Source organism: Stegostoma tigrinum, chromosome 39, assembly GCF_030684315.1.
Source record: "Stegostoma tigrinum isolate sSteTig4 chromosome 39, sSteTig4.hap1, whole genome shotgun sequence".
Classification (NCBI taxonomy): domain Eukaryota; kingdom Metazoa; phylum Chordata; class Chondrichthyes; order Orectolobiformes; family Stegostomatidae; genus Stegostoma; species Stegostoma tigrinum.
The window spans coordinates 174035-190398 of NC_081392.1; the positions used below are offsets into that span (position 1 = coordinate 174035).

At 41.8% G+C, this 16364-nt stretch overlaps 1 protein-coding gene across 2 annotated transcripts in view; it reads right to left on the bottom strand.

Annotated features, from left to right (window-relative positions):
- The window catches only part of LOC125447662 (tyrosine-protein kinase receptor UFO), a 223054-nt gene that overhangs the window by 149252 nt on the left and 57438 nt on the right, over positions 1 to 16364 (bottom strand). The window contains exons 2-4 of one of the 2 annotated variants that reach the window (XM_059640927.1): positions 15943 to 16023; positions 11931 to 12030; positions 7106 to 7221 (exon numbers count right to left, since the gene is read on the bottom strand). In XM_059640927.1, the coding sequence (XP_059496910.1) occupies positions 7106 to 7221; positions 11931 to 12030; positions 15943 to 15984 (258 nt within the window). In that variant the 5' untranslated portion in view covers positions 15985 to 16023. The remainder of the gene's footprint in view (positions 1 to 7105; positions 7222 to 11930; positions 12031 to 15942; positions 16024 to 16364) is intronic. The other variant, XM_059640926.1, reaches the window with a different exon arrangement.

A 16364-nucleotide genomic window follows, 5' to 3' on the forward strand; every position in this document is an offset into this window, starting at 1 on the left:
AGGCCCAAACAGCTGACTGAATGGCCAACAATGGCGGTACAAATCAAAATTATGCATGCACACAAGATCAGAATTAATGGAGCATTGGATGGTTGTGATGGAAATGATTGTCCAGATAGGGAGAGAAAAGACTGTGGTGGAAGTTGAGAATGTGGGTGAGAATTTTAACAAACACAATGTTACCTTTTAACACTGTTCTTGGCCTCTGGAAACCAGAACTCATTTTACAACAAATGAAATATTTTGAAGTGGAGCCACTGTCATATTGTATAAACCAGTAGCCAATTTGTGCATAGCAGAGTCAAGGTAATAATGGCAAATGAGTCTGTTGGGATGCTGTTTCAGGAAGAAAATTGATCCAGGCAACTCCCACCCCCCCAGATCCCTAACCACCAATGCCTCTGCATAGCATCATGGGACCTTAGTTTAATACCTCATCTGATTCACAGCATCACTAACAGTTCAGGATTTTCACAGAACTGCAGTGGGCAGGTTAGGCTGCATATGCAGTCCCTAACAGCAAGATCCAACAACCTCCCAATTCCTCGCGCCGAGTCTCATCAGCATGAGAATCTGAGAAGTAGGCAATGTTTTATCCACTACACTTCTACACATGCGAGTCAGGAATAGGCCCTTTGGCCCCTTGAGACTTCTCCACCATTGATCTTTGATCTGATTGTAGCCTCAATTCCACAACGTTGCATATCTGATAACCTTTCACCCCTTGCTAAAAAAGAATCTATCTACCTGTACCTTGAAAATGTTAAGTCTCTGTTTCCACTACCCTTTGCAGTAGCAAGTTCCAAAGATTCACAATTCTCTGAGGAAAAAAAAGCACCATGTCTCTGTCTTGAATGGGTAATACTTTATTTTTAAAGAATGACCCCGAGCTTTAGATTTTCCCACAAGAGGATACACCCTCTCCACATCTACCCTGTCTAGACACCTCAGGACGTTAATTATTTCAATAAAATCAATTCAGACTCTTCAAAACTCCAGTAAATTGCTATTTATACTACAAATTGTAGTTTCTTGCTTTCTGTTTCCTCCCCTTTTTGAATAAAAGAGTCACATTTGATATCTTTGAATCTAATGAGACTTTCTCTGGGATAAGAAAATTTTACAAAATGAAAAACAATTCATCAACAATCTCACTAGCCGCTTCTTAAGATCCTAGGATAAAATCCATCTAGTTTGATACTATTTTTAATCTTTCAAGTTAATCACAGACGGTAGATCTTTCTTTATTCTTTCTCATTGGAGTGCATATTTTGTGTTTTCTGAAATATCCCCATACATTGAAGCTAACACTTCGTTTTAGCTATCTCTGCTTTCATTACTTATTCATTGCCCTTCAGTTAATTTTAAACTACTAGTCTTAGACTTACTCTTCTCTTCCTAAAAGTTAAAGCAAAATTCAATCATATTATGATCACAGCTACATAAGGGTGCCTTCATAGAGAGATCATGAATTAATTAGATCTCTTTGGCCAATACCAAATCTAGTATATTTGGCTCCCTAGCCAGATCCAGAACTTTCTAGTCTAAGAAACCATCCCCAAAACATTCTACAAAACCTTATTTAGGCTAATCTGATTTTTCTAGTCTATAATTTAGTGCTGTTGAACTAAGGAGATGGTCCTGGACTTGTGTTGATGTTTCTTTCCACTCTTCTGATTGTTGTCAGCTAAGGCCCATTGGAGGTTTTTTCTAGTCTATATGTAAATTACAATCCTCTTTGATTATTGCATACCTTTTTGACAAGCTTCTTTTACCTCTTCCTTTATACTAAGTGTTTACCATTAGGGTGCCTGTAGGCTATTCTCCAGAAGAAAAACATTGCTTTAAAAATATCCCATCTCTACCCAAATCATATCTACATCCTGGTTTCCTGATCACACGTCATCCTTCTTATTATGCTAATACTATCATTCATTAACCGAGCCAACACTCAGATTTATAAAATGTGAGGCTGGATGAACACAGCAGGCCAAGCAGCATCTCAGGAGCACAAAAGGCTTTTGTGCTCCTGAGATGCTGCTTGGCCTGCTGTGTTCATCCAGCCTCACATTTTATTATCTTGGAATCTCCAGCATCTGCAGTTCCCATTATCTCTCTCCAACACTCAGATTTTCCAGTTTTCTTTTCTGCACCCTTCAGTACTGAGGTCCAAATCCCTGTAATCCATGGACTGCCAGATATCCAAGAGTCCATTTGCTGAATAAAAAAAAAGCCTCCAGTGGGTCTTAGCTGACAACAATGAGAAGAGTGGAAAGAAACATCAACATAAGCCCAGACCACCTCTTGAGTCCAACATCACTACACTTGGATCATAAACTAACTTACAGGCATGATTTTGTTGTGACAAAAGCTGCTTTCTCAATCGTAGTGTCCAGCGAGATTCCTGATTTCCTGCCAGACTGACTGGGATGGTTTACAGGGGTGTGAATGCCAATTGGGTTTGGCCAAGAGCCTTGAATAACTGACTGATTCTGCCTTCTCATCAGTCTGTTTGGAAGACTGTATTAAGGTGATTACTGTCAATGCTGTTATATTTTTGCAATTACTACATTTGCATTTTAGTTTGAGTTGACACTATACTGCAATCAGGTAAACCTAAACAATTCCCACTGCAAAAGCCCTGGTTTTCTTTACTACTCAAGGTCATTAACTCAGGCCTTTGAACACATTCTCCTTTGCATAATAGTGTCATAGAAATGTACAGCACGGAAACAGAGCCTTCGGTCAAACCTGCCCACGCCAGCTCAATATTTTGAACTAATCTAGTAGCATTTGTCAAAGTTTGGCCCATATTACCCTAAACCCTTCCTATTCATGTATTCATTGAGATGTGTTTTAAATGTTGTATTTGTACCAGCCTCCACCATATCCTCTGCAGGCTCTTTCAATACATGCACCACACTCTGCATGGAAATATTGCCCCGCAGATCCGTTATGTACCTTTCCCCTCTCACCGTAAATGTACACCCTCTGGTTTTGAACCTCCATGCCCTGGGAAAAAGACCTTGACTATTCATCATTTCAATGCCCCTCATGATTTTAGAAACCTTAATAAAGTCACTCCTCAGCCTCTGGCATTCCAGGGAAACTAGCCCAGCCTATTCAGCCTCCCCCCATAGCTCCACATCCTGGTAGCATCCTTGTAAATCGTTCTGAACCCTTTCAAGTTTAACAACATCCTCCCTATATCAGGAAGACCAGACTAAATACAGTATTCCAATAGTGGCCTAACTAATGTCTTGTATAGCGACAACATGACCTCCTAACTCCTATATTCAGTACATTGACCAACAAAGGCAAGCATACCAAGTGCCTTCTTCACTACCATGTCCACCTGTGACTTCATTTTCAAGGAACTATGAAACTGTACTCCAAGGTCTTTTTGTTCAGTAACAATCCCCATGACTTTACCATTAAGGTCTCAACTAGGATCAGTGCAGTATGGAGATGCCATCTTTCAAATGATATGTCAAACAAGTGAAGATGTAAAAGATCCCAAAGCATAATCTTGAAGAACTGTGTAGGAAATCACCCTGGTGTCCTGGCCAATATTTATTCCTCAAAGAGTTACCAAGCAGCAAAATATATGGCCATTTATCTCACTGGTGGTTGAGGCATTTTGCTGTGTATAAATTAGTCACTGTATGATTCCCACAGAAGTATCATATCAGATGTAAAAATAATTTGGTACACTCTGGCAACACAATAGGTCGACAGTCTAAGACTCCTTGTTCCAGAGGAGTATTTTTTCTGTATGAGCTTACTCTTTCTTGCCAAGTCTCATTATCTCTAGTACTGGATTCAACTTCCATATTCAGCCAAATGACTGCAGGATGTCTGTTGTCCAATAGAAATGTCCATCTATGCTCCTCTTTTAATCAGTCTTCTGGCTCATGTCGTGATCCTAGGTCCAAGGAGAGGCACTCTCAACAAGTGTGGCATCAAGGAGTCCTAGCAAAATCTTGGCTAATATGAATCAGGAGGAAAGGTTTATACCGGTTGGAGTAATATCTGGCTCATTGGAAGATGGTTGTGGTATTTGGAGGTCAGTCATCTCAGCTCCAAGGCATCTCTGCAGGAGTTCCTCAAGCTTCTGGCCTAGGCCTAAAAATCTTCAACTGTCCCATCAATGACCTTTGCCTAACATCTTCGAGTGAGGATCTTCACTAATGATTGTGCAATGTTCAGCACCATTTGCAACTCCTTAGAAACTGAAGCAGTATCTAAAGACCGTGTCACAAGATCTGGACAACATATAGAACATAGAACATTATAGCACAGTAAAGGCCCTTTGGCCCTCGATGTTGTGCCAACCTGCCACACCAATCTGAAGCCCATCTAACCTACGCTATTCCATGTATGTCCATATGTTTGAGTTGATAAGTGGCAAGTAACATGCATGCCAAGCACAAGTGTTGTGAAATGATCATCTGCGACAAGGAGTCTAATGACCTCCCCTTGACATTCAATGACATTACAGTCAATTGATTCCCCTGCTATCAACATCCTGACAGTTACCATTGAATAGAATCTTAGGTGAATCTGTAGCGGGTCAGAGGCTGGGACCTTTGCAACAAGTAAGTCACCTTCTGGCTCCCTGAAGTCTGTCTATTGCCTGCAGGGCACAGGAGAGAAATGTGATGGAATACTTTCCACCATCCAGAACAAAGCACCCTGCTGGATTTTCACATCTGCTGATGCCTCCAACTTCAACCTCTCTGACAAAGAGACACAGTAGTGGCAGTGGATCCAGTCTACAAATGCAAAGTAATAACTTTAAGCCTCCTTTGACAGCACCGTCAAAACCCACAACTATTACAATCTCGAACTGCAAGGGGGGCAGATACATGGGAACACTGCCAGCAGCAACTTCTCCTCCAAACTACTCACCATCCTGACTTGGAAACATAGTATCTTCCTTCAGTGTCACTGGGTCAAAATCCTGGAATTCCCTCCGCAATAGCATTATGAATGCCCTTATATCCCAGTACTGCAGCATTTCAGGAAGACATCTCACCACTAACTGCGCAAGGGGGAGCAATACATGTTTGGCCTAGCCTGTGCTGCCCACATTCCAGGAGAGAATAAAAAAAACTTTGCAATCCCACCACTGTCTCTTCATCTTCTTCAAATTGCTGATATGTCTGGAGTAAGAGGCGACATACAACCACCAACCGCTCAAACCCACCATCCTCTTTGCCCTACTTCCTCCACCTCTTAGGGCCCAATGCTCCATTTTTAATTTCGCTGCCTTCCTTGTCACATTCAGTCATGGAACCAGCTCTGGCTTCACGTCAGCTCCTCTCCTGGCGCCATCCCAACACCCTCAGCTGTGGGTGCAGTCACTCTTCCTCGTGTTTCGTAATCATTGTGAATTGAGGAGAGATGATGCAGACAGAACAAGAAAACAACAGGAAGAATATACCTTTCTAAAACACACACACATTCATGAAGAAGGTTTTAGTTAACAAATTAAAACCTTTTTAACAGTGAGATTTTCAAAGAACTACCCAGCGAGGGGCAGTTTGCTTTCACTCTTGTTGACTTGGATTCTAATGATCTGAAGCACCAGAGTGTGTAAAGACTTGGACTGCTGCAGCACAGATCTCCTGTTACAGAACCAGCTCCGAGCAAAGTATTAAACAGCCTTCTATTCAGTCCGAGGTGATGATCAAACCAGTGGAAAAAAGTTCGAAGCATTACTCAATGCTTGGCATGCATCAAGAGTTTCTACTCACTGAAATTAACTTCTCACTCACCAACTTGTACTTTATGAAATGAATAAGAGAGACAGAGGACAACAAGGATAAGAAATTGAGGGACAGGGTTATAGAGCGACATAGAGAGGCAGAGAAGGGAAGAAGGTGACAGAGAGAGGGACAATAATAGGTAGAAAGAAGCATCTGATGAACTCTCAGGCTAGCACACATAATGCGGGTGCTATGGGTTAACATGAAGTGCTTGAGAGGCTGATGGTGGTTGTTGGAGGGGAGGTGGTAGTAAGAGTTGGCGTGGATGGCACACATGGGTTTGTTGTGGGGGTGAGGGGCCATGAGGTCTAGAGGGTCTAATATTTAGTGGAGCAAATGGGATAAAGTTGGACACAGCACTTGGTGACTTCTGAGTCTACTTCTGATCTGTGTCCAGCAGCAGTGAGCTCCACTATATCCCACATGCACTCCCCTCTGGCATGCAAAACATGCCTCCCAGGGCAATATTCCACAAAGTGAATGGGCTGAGTCAGGAAATTTCCCAACTCCAAGATACAAATCCGACCGGAGAAGGAGTCTGAGGTAAATTAGAAGAACTTAGTCTGTACAAGGTAAGAACAAGCCAGGTAGGCTGATTAAAAATCACAGGAAGCCATAGCAAATCAATTCGCTGATCATGTTCCTTTAATGAGAAACTTTATTGGTGTTGAAAATCAGGCCAGGCAGGCTTCTCGCCACAAGGAAATGGGAGGGCCTTTGGCTTGTTTTACTTGTCTATTAACATTTTCCAACCCCATGATGGGTGGAAACTGGCCTTCCAGTGGCAGACTGGGGAGGTGATAACTTTAGAAAAATACCAAACAAGGGCTACAAGCAGTGAAGGCAGATCCCACAACCCCATGCATTTCATGGAAAGGATTTCTCCTCTATCACCAGCATTTTAGCTTTTTCTCATTTTCTGCAGCTTACATGAAAGCTTCAAAGCCAGGTTTCTCCCTCATTTTTCAGCTTAACCTACTGTTCCTACAATTATTTGATACCTCTCCGAGCATATCACCACTCCTATTGTTCGTTTGCATATATGTAGCATCTTTTCAACATTTCAGTTGGTTTTACACCACAAGTGGCAATAGCAAGAATAGACAGATAACCAGTTTTAATGATATTGGTTACAGCTTAAAAATTATCCCCTGCTCATTGTTGAACATTGCCACAGGACTTTATTCACACCAGAAAAAAAGAGTATCGGTCTCAGTTTTACGGCAGCACAGTGTTCACTCACGCCTGCTCAAGTTTCAGTCTAGGCTAGCTATAAGCTGCTGCAGTGGAGGCTTGAACACACAACTTGCTCGCTCAGGGATGACGGAGCTTACCTGGACCGTGCAGGAGGTAAATGGAACAAAGCCACTGAAGCCAGGAGTCCATGAGATTCCAAGAGCACGAGAGCTTATGAAAGTCACTGTCAAATTGTTTGCAGTGTCTGGCAGAACTAGAAGAGAAAGCATACATTGTTCAACCTGCAGCGACACCCAATCAAAACTCATTGCAATATTACAGTTATTATGGCATAGAAGGGCACCATTCAACCCATGAAGTTTAATTAGGGGTTCAAGAGTTCATTTTCCTCCCTCATCCGAATCTGTTTCCCTTCCCCTCCTGAAGTTGTTTCTTGTTGGCTTCTGTTGTGGCTAAGTCGCCTCTGCACATGTCTACTATTTGTTCTATTTCAAAAGGTAAATGCCAACAGTTAACAGCTGTGATTGTCAGGTTGCTGAATTAAAATGCCAGTATACATCGACTCCACTTGTATTCCTTTTAGAAGATTAAAGGAGGACCTGAGGGCTTTGAGATGATTACACACAAGTTAGGAAATAGGAACATCAGAAATTGGAACAGGAATATGCCATTCAGCCCTTAAAGGCTGCTCCATAATATAATAAGATTGCATCTAATCTGATCAGGCCTTAACTCCACAGTCATGCCTGCCCTATGAATCTTTTATTAAACAAAATCTACCAAATGTAGCCCTGAATATATTGAATAACCCATCCTCCATTGTTCACTTCAGGAGTGCATTTCAAATACTGCTGAACACCTGAGGAAAGAAATTCCTCCACCTTAATTGGGGGACCCCTGATTTTGAAACTGTGTTCCTGTTTCTAGATTCCCTATAAGGCAAGGCATCTAAACACTAGTGAACAGAGGCCCAACCCTTCCACAAATGACAATTCCCCATCTCACAATCAACCTCATGAGCCTTGTCTGCTTGCAATGAAAGCACATTCTTAAAACTACCAAACCTGCACATTACTCAAGATGTGTTCTCATCAGTGCTCTGCACAGTCGCCCCAAAACTTTGCTAATATTCCTCTTCCAAGATGGTGGCAAAGTAGGATTCCTGACATGGAGCTCGTCCGCTTCTGTCCATTTCTTTTCTGTCTTCTCTCTCTCCCATTGCATTTTGTTTTTACTTTTTGCCGCCCTTCCTTGGGTGGCATTGATGATATCCAGGGTGAAAATCAGTACTGACTCCCAGCCTCGAGATGAAGCCTGGCACAGCCTGCAGTGGAAGGACTATTATTCTGAACTTGTATTTCTCTAATTTTCAAATTTATTGCTGGACATTTTATTCCTTTTTTTCCTAACTTTTTTCCCTAAGGGGTGGCATGGTGTCTCAATGGTTAGCACTGCTGTCTCACAATGCCAGGGACCCAGGTACAATTCCAGCCTCAGGCAACGGTCTGTGTGGAGCTTATACATTCTCCTGGTGTCTGTGTGGGTTTCCTCCGGGTGCTTCAGCCCAAAGTCCCACAGTCCAAAGATATGCGGGTTAGGTGGATTTGTTTTACTAAATTGCCGATTGAGTCTAGGGTGGGATGTTCTTCAGAGGGGTTGGTGTGGATTCAATGGGCTAAATGGCCTGCTTCCACACGGTCAGGGCTCCATGAATTTGTGCTTGAGAATCAGTACCTAAATGGCACTGTAAGTGGTGACTTGTAAACTTTTCACTGTACTCATGTGAACACATGTAAGAGTAAAGCTAATTCTAATTCTATGAAACTCCATTTACCTTGCAATAAGGACCAACATGTCTCTTGTCTTCGTAATTATTTACTGGATCTGTAGTCTAATATATTTGTGCTTCTTGTACAAAGACACCCAGACTCTGCAGCATTCTGTAGTCTCCCTTCATTTAAATAATATTATCTTTTTCCATTCTTCTTGTCAATGTGGACAACCCCACATTTTCCCATTTCATATTCTATCTGTCAATTTTGAACCCTCCACTCAACCTATCTTTTGCATCTATCCGTACAATTTGCTTTCTTATCTCGTTGTCATATCGTCAATAAATTTGGCTTCAATCCAATCGATCCATTCGTCCTCAGGTGATTTGTATAAATTGTAGATTGTTGAGACCCCAGCACTGATTTCTACAGCACTCCACTTGTTTCAGCTTGGCAAATGATCTATTTATCGCAATTCATCAGCCAATCTACATAAATATATCACCTTTGTCGCTTCTTTTATGTTGTGCAGTTACATTTTATGTAACATCGTGACAAATGTCTTTTGGAGATCCATATAAACTACATTTGCCAGTTCTCCTTTATCTGCCATGTTTATCAAATCCTCAAAGAATTCCAATAAATTCATCAAACATTATTTTCCTTTCACTGAACCATGTTGCCTCTGCCTTTTTGTAAAGGATTTTAGAATTTTCCCAATGGCAGATAGTAAGCTAACAGGCCTGTAGTTTCCTGCTTTCTGTCTGTCTTTCTACAAATACAGATTTAACATCTATGGTTTTCCAGTCTTTTGGGACAGGACAAAAATCTATGGAATTTTAGAAGATTACAACAATGAACCCATTTTGTTTAGGCCCTACGATGCAGGGCAGCAGGCCTAGGGGATTGGTCAGTGCAGTTATGTTTGGTTTACATGGACATTTTCTCCAAATAATAGAATAGATAAAGTCCAAACCAAGAAAGTAGAACTTCAAAAATACAGCTAGACTGTTCAGGAATGATGTGCTTATACAAAGGCGGTAGAAATCTCGAATCTCCCAAAGAGCTACAGCAGTCCTAGCAGGTATCAGCAATCAGGAATTAAACTTGAAAATTTCTCAGGTGAGCCCTCTGCATCCTGCGCAGGGCCTGGTTCCCCGTGTCCTGCATAGGGCCAATATCTCATCCCACTGGCAAACATTGCATTTTCAGGGTTAACCTCGCTTCCCTGTGGGCAAAGCCTTCAGCAATATTACAGGTTATAGCTGAGTGACACCTGTAATATCCTAGTTTCACCCAGATGGTGTCAATTGTGGAACTGTCATATATGTCCCCATCACATACTAAGGGATAATGGCTAACACAGGAGGAGCTGGGATCTGAGAGTGAGACAGAGAGATATTCGGGAAAGCAATATGTGAATCCACATGAGGCCTTTTACAGTGTCATCACATTCTAAAGTAAGTTACATCCAATGACACGTTTTTTGATGCGCCATTGTTTTGCCAGTGGGTCTCGATGATACAGGATGTCTGGTACAAAATCACCTTTCCCATTGTTTTCCCTTTTTTGTGATTGCTCAGCTAGTGTCCAGATCTGTGAGAGCAAAGTCACCTGACTGTGGAGAAGAGCTTTCAGAGGTCTCACTGGAACTGCCAGCCTTGACTTGCTACTTAAGGCTCTGCATTGGGATTCAAACTTACAACTGATAGCTACGAGATGTGACAAATATCAGTGAGGACAAATGCCTTCATGAATTGAACAAGATGAAATGCAAGATATTGGGGGAAGAAAATTTGAGAGATAAAAAGAAATGTTTCATTTCTCCAGCCAGTTCTCTGCCCCTATCAATGTAATTTGTAACGTTGCCACTGTAAAGGGCTCTCACACACAAGATTGGGTGCATAGCATTCCATCAGATGCAATGATATCTCCCACTTAATTGCATTGATAATGCAGCAGTACTGCCACCACAGTGGCAATGTGGGCAGACATCTACTTAGGTGGACACGAGGGTACACAGCAGTGAGAGATGCAATTCTGACATGGGTGGGTCTGACTCAGGCAGCGGCAAGGTGGTGGCAGAGGACAATCAGCCCAGCACAAAAGATAGTGTCTGAAGAGTGTCCACTTCGATGTTGGTTGGGTCCAGCACAAACAGTGGTGAAGCGGTGGAAGAGGGATAGCTGTGCGTGTGTCAATGATCAGCTGGCTCAGAACTGATGGACTCTCTTTAAGCTGTATCTTTCTTTTTTCTTTCTTAATCTGAAACTAAACAAAATGCCACCAGATCATGGTGACAGTGGAAAAGAGTTTCACTGTATTTTATTGTTTTCCTCACTGTAAAATACATGTGACAATAAAATCATTCATTCACTTAAAACACTCAGCAGCACATGCAACATCAGCTCACTGATATTCCTTCATAACCAGGAGAAAGTCCACATCTGATAGGTTTTCACCAAATGCTTGCTTGGAAAAAACATAAAAGCTGGTCTTTCTAGTTGAGCCTGGAAAATTCCATCTACTGTCTCTTTATCAACATCCACCAAAATTAGCTGGAACTAGCCATTAACATGCAATAAACTATATCTTAACTACAAGGGACTCATCTGATTAGACCAGGAAGTAGTTTTCCTCTACTATACTAGAGCAAGAAGATCCAGTAGTTTCCAACACTTAATGAGGATGGCGGCAGCAAACCTACAGATGGTGAGGTGCAAACTTGGCCTAGCTATGAATACAATGACTCTGACCAGCAACAGCCTGGATGGTGAATTTACAGGTGCTCATTGATTAGACTAGAGCAGAAAAGGGTTGCTCACAAAGGGAAAACCTGCCTTGTCATAACATTTCTTGGGCATTAACCATGTAACATAGGCATGAACTGACAAATCCAACTGAGATCATAAGTAAAATGCTCTGATATGTGGGATCTATAAACCATAGCAATTCAGCATCCAAAAATTTAACAGTTTGAAAAGATTCAGTACTTCAACTCAACTTGTCTTTTATTTAGAAAGACCCATGAGGATTTATAAACTATTTCCTCTCACTGACCAAAACACCTGCAAGTGACTGTGTTAAACTGCTTTGAGCCCTTATCTCAGAGTGGATTACAGTAACACTCTGTTCAGTTATACCAGCTCCCAGATTACTTCCAGCACTGATATTAGACGCTGTCCTTTACCTGAGTTGTGTGAAAAGAGCAGTGTCCCAGCAGGTAGGAGAGAAGCGCTGAGCTTGCTTGTCGAAAAGGCTGGAGTTGGTAGAGGGGTGAAGGAGAGGAGCTAAGAAAGGAAATTAGAAACAAGTGAAAGTCTTCTTTTACAAAAAGGAATAGATTAAGATAATGGATTAAATTATTTTGCTACAAGGTAAAGTAAACCAAAAGTTGCATAAACAGAGGAAGGAAGACCTGAGGAGCAAGGAGTTTAAAGTTAGGCCTCATTGCAGCCTGAATCGAGTGGACAGCTTCTCAACATTGTTCAGACTTTACTGGTATACAGTCAAAGCAACAAAACTATTCTTTTTCCTTTGTGAAAATTGAGGTATTGAGTATCATTTCCATCAGAGGAAGGGAAAAGAATTTTCACTTGATGGAAAGATCTCTTCACAGAAGTTGGAGTCAAAGGAATGCATGAGTGCCGCTGCCAGAAAGTGAAAAAAAGGCTTTGCTATCAAGCTGTACGTTAGAGAATAACAGAGGCTTCCCAACTAATGCTGTAAACAGCCAAATAAGACAAAGAACAGACTGTACTGCCCTACGCCTGCGATCTCTGAAGGTTACAGCAGTGGCTGCCCGCAACTGAGTAAACAAACCAAGGACAGCTCACTAAGCAGGGACTCTGGATGAGCGGGGGAGGAAGGGACGATTAATAGGATTACTACTACATACCACTGTCAGTGTATAATGCCACCTTCGCACCATCCCACTGAATTGCTGATAAAACCTTCAGGGAGAGTGAAGTGGGCAAAGAGTTGGGAATAGGAGTTATGTGGATCAGGAGTCGTGCAGCAGCCAGAACCACAATTAAATGAATAACTGTATAATTTTTGAGTGCCTATATAAGGAAAGATGTAAGTGATGGGGGAAGGTTAGGGTGGGGTGGGGGAGAGAGTGACATGACAGAGAGCGACAGAGGGAGGGAGAGAGAGAGAGACAGGCAGGGAGTCAGCACTGAGAGAAACAGAAAGAGAGAGAGAGAGAGAGAGAGAGAGCGTGCGAGCGCGAGTCTGGCAGTGAAAGGGAGAAGACGAACAGACAGAGAGGCCGGTGAGGGGAATGGAAGATGGAAGTAAAGAATGAAGTACAGCTGATCTTAGATTCATAAAGAGTAAACAATGCACAATCTAAACTGTTGTTATCTTAAACTATGTGTTACAATTAGGATTAAAGTGATGACGGAGAGATTAAATGACCGCTACAGATACGAATTCACAGACAGATTGGACTTGTTGATGCACAGGAGGGGACGGAATAAGAATGGAAGATACTAAAACACAGACATAAGCTGAAAGGGTGATGATAAGAGCAAGGGGCAGTATTACAATGATTAACTGAAGCAGTTATAGGGTGTAATATGGAAACGGTGTTCATCCGCACACCCTGCCACAACTACACCAGAAGGAAATGTACCATTAAACATACAAAAACCTCAGCAATCCCTGCCCACCAAAAAACTAATTTTCAGCAAACATAAGGCACCAACTTGAACTTGAACAGGAAGAAGCTGGAGGAAGGAGAATGAGTATTCACAGGGCAAGGTTTCAAAGCAAAAGTGAATTTAACCAGGGTACTGTTTATAAGTAAGTGGTTATGGAATGCACTGCTAGATAGCAGGTGGAAACAGTTTCTGTAGCATCTTTCAAAACAGAATTTGAAAAATAACTGAAACAAAAATAATTTACAGACTTATGGGGAAGAACAGGCATGAATGACACTAATTGGAAAACTTTCTTTCAGAAACCTAGCACAGTTGCAATAACCACCTTCCATTCAGATCAATTCTGTAAAATTTTAATTCTGTTCTGTGTGTACAAAGCTAGTGAGCATTGGCATCATGAGTCTCAGCCTTACCCTTCTCTTGCATCAGCATTTTGCAACGGAATTGCCAGACCTCAGATCCTGACCAATTTCTGTCCCTTCCTTCTTCAAACCAAGGAACTCCAATCCTGATCACTTTACTGCTGTCACCCAGCCTGACATCACTGAGTAACCTGACATCACTGGATATCCCAAACTGTGTTACACATTACTGTGGTGTCAATGACAGGGAGAGGGGCTGCTTTGACAACACGCAAAAACAATTTAGCAACAAAAATGTTCAAACAATCAGAAGGATCTCGATCCAAAATGTCAACTTTCCTGTTCCTCTGATGCTGCTTGGCCTGAGATGTTCATTCAGCTTCACACTGTGTTATCTCAGATTCTCCAGCATTGGCAGTTCCTACTATCTCTGTTCAAACAATCAAACATTTTTCATTCTGAAAGACCCAATTGCCACATCATGCGAAACGAGTTACTCCATTTTGACTATAATTGAGGCTGGCAGACAGTGTCTGTAATGAAACAAAGAACTGTAGATGCTGAAGAAATGAAACATAAACAGAAACTGAAGAAACTCAGCAGGTCTAGCAGTATCTGTGAGTAGAAAGCAGTATCTAAACATTCAGGATACGTTAGTACATATGGTCAATGTTAAATAGCCTATGTGTTTATGACTCAGTCTTTGGCTGTTTATTTATTTCCTGTGTGCTGTGGGTCTAGTAAATTTTTCTTTCCTCTAAGACTATTATTATCACTATTATCTATCTGAACAAAGGACTGAAAATAACTCAAACATTGATTTGAGCAGTTGAACTAAATGAATCCAGATGGTGAGATTGTGTATTTAAATACACTTACAGAGGGTAATATCACTCTCACAGGTACCCTGCTCCTCTCAAAAATCTGTATTAAAGAGCTAACCTAATGGCGACCATGTAATCACCATCAATTGTTGTAAAAAACCATCTGCTTCACTTAAGGAAGGGAATGTGGTGGTGTTGCTTGGTCTAGCCCACATGTGACACCAAATCCATAGTAACGTGGTTGACTCTTTACTGCACTCTGGACAATTAGGAAAATAAATGTTGGCCTAGCCAGAGACACCCAAACCCCATAAAAAGAAACCATAGACACATTGAGAATCTCATAGGGGACAGTGTCATTCTTGCAGCCACACCATTGCTCCCATACTTGCCCCTAGGGGAGGTAGTGGCCTAGTGGTATTATTGCTGGCCTGTTAATCCAGAGGCTGAGATAGTATTCTGGGACCTGGATTTGAAACCTGGCAGATGGTGGAATCTGAATTCCATAAATGTATGGAGTTAGGAGTCTAATGATAACTGTGAATCTATTGTCAGCTGTCGGAAAAACACATCTGGTTCATTAATGTCCTTTAGGGAAGAAAACTGCCATCTTCACCTTGTCTGGCCTATATGTGATTCCAGATCCACAGCAACGTGGTTGACTCGTAACTGCCCTCTGAGCAATTAGAGATAGGCAATAAATACTGCCTAGCCAGTGATGCTCTCGTCCCATGAATGAATGAAAAAAAGGACACTTTTCCTCCTTATCTCTATCCTACCACCATTCTATTGAAAGAAAACATTCCTGCTTTGTTAAAGTAAAAGTATCATAACATCTCCCATAGTAACTCACTCTTTACCACCTTCTCAGGTTTATGAAACCTGTCCTGTCCTAGATAGTTCCTTGTCCTGATGCTACAGGCTGAAACATTCCTGGATGTTGTTTTGCTCAAAGGATTAAATCTCCACAGCATGCCTCAGAGAGGATACAGTTCCGAATTGGATACTATTGCAACTGAGACTCTGGAAAATTTGTTAAGTTCCTTGTGGGACACTCCCACTTGGGCCTATAAAACAGGTTCTTCTGTAAACATAATCCCTTGGGCCTCAGGTGTTTGGTGGTATTCCCTCCCATAGGATCAAGTGTTCAAATTAATGATGGGAGCTGTAGTATCCCTCAGTTCTGTCCATGTCAGTCACTGACCCAATAAGGAAATGTATCACTATTCCTTCATTATCACTGGGTCAAAATCCTGGAAATCCTGGAAGAATTATCACTACACAGAGTGCAGCAATTCCAGAAGGAAGAACAGAATGGTAAAGCAACAGAATCAGAAAGGTCCACTTACGTTTGACGTTGGCTGTTCGGGAGGTGGCCACACCCTTAGCATTGTGCGCTTCACATCTGAATGTTGCCGGCTTCTTTAACCCTGAGGTAAAAGACACAGAGATTAATCTGACTGACAGAATGAGCTCAGAGCCCTGCACAAATGCAACATCGTTAAAGAGGAAAGACACAATATCTGCCTGGCAATTGGAAGTAGGGACTAGGTTACTATTGAGCCTTATGGGTAGGATCACCAACTGTGACACCTGTCAAAATCTTCATCACCTGATCTCCCACCTTCAGTTGTCCAGCATCCTGGAGTCTCCTGTGAGTATAACTAATAAACAATGACATTCAGAGTAAACAAAGTCAAGTTGTTTGTTTAGACATCACTGCTATTTTTCAGAGAAACTTCCCCAATTTTTGGACATCCCTGGATATTTG